The following is a 5,738-nucleotide window of genomic DNA, read 5'->3' on the forward strand; positions in this document are numbered from 1 at the left end:
ATGAAGGTCTATAACAGTAAGATCAGATCCACTCTTGATGAGCTCTTCAACAACATCATTCTTATCTGAAATAATATTGATCAATCAAAAATTCAAAAGTTCAAATCAATTCATTATGGAACATGATTATCCAATATTTATTTACCCTGGATAACAGCTCGATGAAGTGATGTCCACCCATATTTACCTTTTAACAGAGGCTTTTTTGTCGATGAGCAATCGGACCAACTCCAAATAGCCTGAACAATAATAAAGATCAAACCAATTTCTTGTTTGAGGCACGATTGCAATCGTGCACGATCGTGGGGCTGGGAAATAGTGTTCTTATTGAAAATAAATGTGTTGCTAAGCTTAAATGGGAATACACATTACAGAAAGAACTTAACATGAAAACATAATTTCCTAAAAACTTTACATGAATTTTCGACCAACACGAGCGTAACATGACCTACGATTGCAGCTTCGAGATCATTTGTCGCTTTTGTTTCCGTTCAATTTGACAAAAAAATCTGAAATAAATGTAACAAAAAAATCAATAAAATTAACATTACCTCCAATGAAATGGTCGAATTGAGAAAATAACTCTAACAAAATTAGCAATATATCTGACAAAATGGATAGGAAAATGACACTTTTTGCAATAAATTTGACAATAGCAAGCACTAAATAAATAAATTTACGTCAAATTTATTGCATAAAATGTCAATTTTATACCCATTTTGTCAGATTTATTTTCTAATTTGGCAATTCTATTACCTATATTGTCAAAATTATTTTCTTAATCTGGCAATTTCATTGGACGTAATGTTAATTTTATTGATTGCTTTGTTACATTTTATTTCAATTTGTTGTCGATTTTGTTGAATTTTTTTGTCAATTTTATTGCCGTTTTGTCATTTTTATTGGCGATTTGTAAATTTTAAAGGAGGTTTTGTATTTAATCCAGTACTTGCATCAGTTGTTCTGATTCTATATGTACGATAGTATTCGAGTTAAAGATGCGACATTCGATTGAATTCTATGATAGAACCGCTATTGTGTGCCGCCACTTCCAAGACGTATCATTGATACTCAAAATGGACGGGTGCAACAAATACTTTGGTACTAGCCGTATGCCAATTTCGTGTTAAGTAAACATAAATATTCAACAATACCATTTTCGGCAGCTGTATGAAGAGGTGTCTGATTATAATGTAAATCGCGTCTTTTCTTCTCAACCTCATTGAGATAGTCTGCAACCTCCTTATATTCTGAAAAATAATATCGTTCAGTGAGGGATAAGGATAGAATCACCTTTTTTCTAAATTAAAATGTTCAACATTACTATTACTACACACTATACTCTAAATCGATTTCTTATTTAGTGAAAAAAAAATTCAACATTACCATTGTCAGCAGCCATATAATATATATAAGTCTATAGCAGTAAGATCGGATCCTCTCTTGATGAGCTCTTCAACGACATCATCATTACCTGAAAAACAATACAAATCAATGAAAAAGATCAAACCAATTTCTTGTTTTGTTAAAACATATATTCAATTTTACTCAATTTTACCTTTCATAACAGCTATATGAAGAGGTGTCCACATACGACTGTCTTTAAGTTCAATATCGGCTCCATTGCTGATGAGCTTTTCAACGAAATCCATGTTACCTGAAAAATAGCACAGATTAACAATATTAACAGGAACTTGATCAAAACCATTTCTTATTTTTAATGAACACAAATATTCTTACCATAGTCAGCAGCATAATGGAGAGGTGTTTGATTATTTTCATCTTCTAAATCAACTATAGCTCCTCCTTTGATTGGCTTTTCAACGATGTCCTTATGATCTGAAAAATAGCACCGACCAATGAAAAAAATCAAACAAATTTCTCAAGTGAAAATAAATGTGCAACATTACCATTCTTAGCATAATGAAGAGGTATGCGATTAAGAGCGTCTGTAGCATCAACTTTAGCTCCTTTCTTGATGAGCTTTTCAGCGACATCTGTTTTACCTGAAAAAATACATATCAATGAAAAATATTTAACCAATTTCTTGTTTTGGAAAAAATCAATATTGAAAATTACCATTTTCAGCAGCAACATGAAGAGACGTCTGGCCGCTTTGGTCCTTTTTGTCTACTCAAATTTGAAGAAATATATTAGATTAGTAAGTTACTTTGTATGCATGGAATGGTAAGGATAAAACGTAAAAAAAAGAATTGGAGCTTCAATTTTACCTTGTGTTACTGCTCCCTTTACTTTGGTCAGCAGCCCACAGTCATACCCACCTTCAGTTTGCTTCATGTCAAAATGGATAAAATGCATTACAAACACATAATCTCACTTCTTTGAATTGAATGAGACTTTGATGCGAAATAAAAAATGTTGTGTACAATGTTTGGAGCAGATTTTTTGTGTTTGAATTATTCTTGTACGAATTTATCAGTAAACAAAAAATCTGCCTTAAAGCTTGAACGAAAAGTGAAGCGATTTTTATTCTTGTTATCGGCGTGCAGATATTGTGATGTGTATCAAATGAAGATAAAACAAATTGATATTTTGAATATTGGCCTTAATGTGCACCTACAATTCCATTATCTGACATGAAGCTTGTATAGTAAGTACTTTGTTCAACAGCTCTTGGTCTAGGTGTCATTTTAAATGACATTATACAAATCGTCGCCTCGAATTAAAACTAATGGTTCAATAGCTATTCCAGAGAACCAATTGTGAAATTTTCTTTTCTACGCAATGCAGATTGACCACATTTATACCAACTAAACCATAGTTCATGAGTATATATGTATATTATATGAAACAGAACGAAAAGCGATCAGTTTAGATCAAAAATATTTTCATTTTTTTACGACTTTTCCCCGTTGAAAGTGAACAAGAGTCACTTCAAATCTGATCATAACTTTGATTCATTTTTATTATTTACTGCGTTTAATCTATTTACATTCTGTCAAAACAAGTACTTGGCATTTTCATGTAAAAACGGTTTCAATTGCTAATCTTCGGAGAACGAACTATGACGGGGGATATTGCGTTATTTTGATATAATCCATTAAGACATTTTATTTTATCTAGTAGTCAACAAAATGCAGACTTTTTGCCACATTTAAACCAACTAAACCACAGGAGTATGCATTGGTATATGTATTCATGTTTGAAAGTTGATGCAAATCAAAAAGGGAAAAAAATATCAGCTCAAAAATGAAATGTTTTTATTTATTACAATTTTTCCCTTGAATGAAAATGAACAGGAGTCACTTCAAACCTGATCGAAATTTTGATTTTCTTCCCTATGACTTACTGCGTTTAATCTATATTTACATTCTGTTAAAAAAAGTGCTTGGCATTTTCATGCAGATCGTTTGCCGCTTAGGTTTCGGGTAAAGTATTCTTTCACTGGATTGTCACTACCTTAACGAATATCCAATTTGAATGTGATACCTCAACTGCATAGATTCGTTGGACTGTGCAATTTTCATTTGATTTAAGCACAAAAACTAACATCGCCAATGGTTTCTTGTTGCGTATCACTCACAAATATCGCGTCCAAATTTAGCATGAATATTTGTTAGGGTTGCACAAATCCAAGAAAAAAAATTCTACTCAATATCTATACCGTTAGTAATTTAGAACACATAAAACTTGAGGTGCTTTTTCTGACACAATGTTAAAATCGATAGTACAACAAAGCAGCAATATTGGTGTGGTTAAAGTTTGACAAAAATGTACTGGAATTAATACTCTACATGACAATCGAATACGGAACTCAAAGGACTACATAGGATTTTTCAATTGATTTTACTTATGTCCGTTGTGCCTTTTCTCTTCAATCCCCTCAAGATAGTCAGCAACCTTCTTGTAATCTGGAAAAAAGAATCGATACAGTTTGAATCACATTTTTTCTAAACAGAATAGTTCAACATTACTTTCATTTCGTGAGATACGAGTAGCAGCTATTTGATACGGTGTCTGATTAGAAAAGTCTTTAACAGTAACACTGGCTCCATCGTTCACAAGGAGTTGAGCGATCTGTAAGTTGCCTGGAGGATATTATTGACCAATGAGAAAGATTAGATTAATTGCTCATCAAAAATAAATATTTATTCTACCATTATTAGCAGCATGATGAAGAGGTGTCTGATGAATGTAATCCACCGAATTAATATTGGCACCTTTCGTGATGAGCATTTCAACAACATTTGTTTGACCTAAAAAATACAGATCAATGAAATAGATTTAACCAATTTCTGGTTTTGGAAAAAAAACAATATTCAACATTACCATTCTCAGCAGCATAATGAAGAGGTGTCTGATTATTGTGATCTTCACAATTAACATTGGCTCCGTTCGTGATGAGCATATCAATGATATCCTTGTGACCTGAAAAATAGCACCGACCAATGAAAAAAATCAAACAAATTTCCTAAGCGAAAATAAATAGACACCAGTACCCTTAATAGCAGCATAATGAAGAGGTGTGCTTTTAAAAGCGTCTGTAGCATCAGCTTTGACTCCTTTCGTGATGAGCATTTCAACAACTTTTGTTTGACCTAAAAAATACAGATCAATGAGCAAGTTTTAACCAATTTCTGGTTTTGGAAAAAAACAATATTCAACATTACCATTCTCAGCAGCATAATGAAGAGGTGTCTTGTTATGGAAGTCTCCCAAATCAAGATTGGCTCCTTTCATGATAAGCTTCTCAGCAACATCCTTGTGTCCTGAAAAGTTAGTCCAGTCAATGAATTAGATCCAAGCGCTTTCTTATTTAGTGAGCAAAAATATTCCAAATTACCATTCATAGCAGCCAAATGAAGAGGTTTGCGCTGTTCTTTGTCTGTCGAATCAACTTTGGCTCCTTTCATGATGATCTTTTTAACGTCGTCCAAATTACCTGAAACAGATCAATGAAATAGATTCAATCAATTTCTGATTAAGTTAGCATAAATATCCAAAATTACCATTCTCAGCAGCGACATGAAGAGCTGTTCGGCCTCTTTCGTCTTTTTGGTTTACTAAAAATTGAAAGAAAAATAGATCAGTGAAGTGAATCGAGAGAAAATGTTTTACATTCGTGAGATGAACTTTGCCACACTTTCTTCTCAAAAATGATAGGGAAATGAGTGTTCCGTTAATTAGAGGACCTCTTCAGTTCCACAGAAAAAGTGGGATACGTCATGTCGGAAACCCATATAATATTGAGAAGTTTTTTTTGAAAATATAAATGCCAGAGATAAGTGAAATTATGTTTCAGTTTTATTGAAGCGAATCACTCAGCGGTAAGCTTCAAAAAAAGATTTCGTACTAGTGTTGTGTTTAAAAAAACAACAACTCTAACGTCAGAGATAAATGCTTATTTCAGATAGGGAATACGAATATCACAATGACGATTAGAACAGGTGCATCAACGGAGTGAACTCTTTGGAACTTCATGGAAGCCTTAACGCGTGCATCTTTGCTTTGAGTGATCTCCATATTTTTTGAATGCACGCGTTCAATTTTATTCTCGATTTTTTTTTCAATTCGTTCGAATGTAGAAGAATTGTGAATTGAAACGATCGCCTGTATATAAAATATACACAGTGCAGCTCACAACATGGGCTTTCAAGTTGATGTTGCTGTGTCACATACACAAACATTTGCGCTGTTTTGTTCATTGTACAAACATGCTACACACAGCACGGATTTCTTGCTACACAATCTGCCAGCTAAGACAATACACAAAACTA

General features: G+C 33.1%; 1 protein-coding gene across 1 annotated transcript; it reads right to left on the reverse strand.

Moving 5' to 3' along the window:
• Positions 1-3,807: 3,807 nt before the first annotated feature.
• LOC129572503 (myotrophin-like) lies at positions 3,808-5,024 on the reverse strand (the record flags this gene model as incomplete). The annotated part of the gene is made up of 6 exons (XM_055452468.1): positions 3,808-3,872; positions 3,936-4,049; positions 4,119-4,217; positions 4,461-4,559; positions 4,805-4,903; positions 4,971-5,024. Coding segments are annotated over 6 exons (530 nt in total), but the record flags the coding sequence as incomplete, so codon positions are not given.
• Positions 5,025-5,738: the final 714 nt, after the last annotated feature.

This window comes from Sitodiplosis mosellana, unplaced genomic scaffold, assembly GCF_009176505.1.
Source record: "Sitodiplosis mosellana isolate CC-2019 unplaced genomic scaffold, AAFC_SMos_1.0 Smas_scaffold_5112, whole genome shotgun sequence".
In the NCBI taxonomy this organism is placed as follows: Eukaryota; Metazoa; Arthropoda; class Insecta; order Diptera; family Cecidomyiidae; genus Sitodiplosis; species Sitodiplosis mosellana.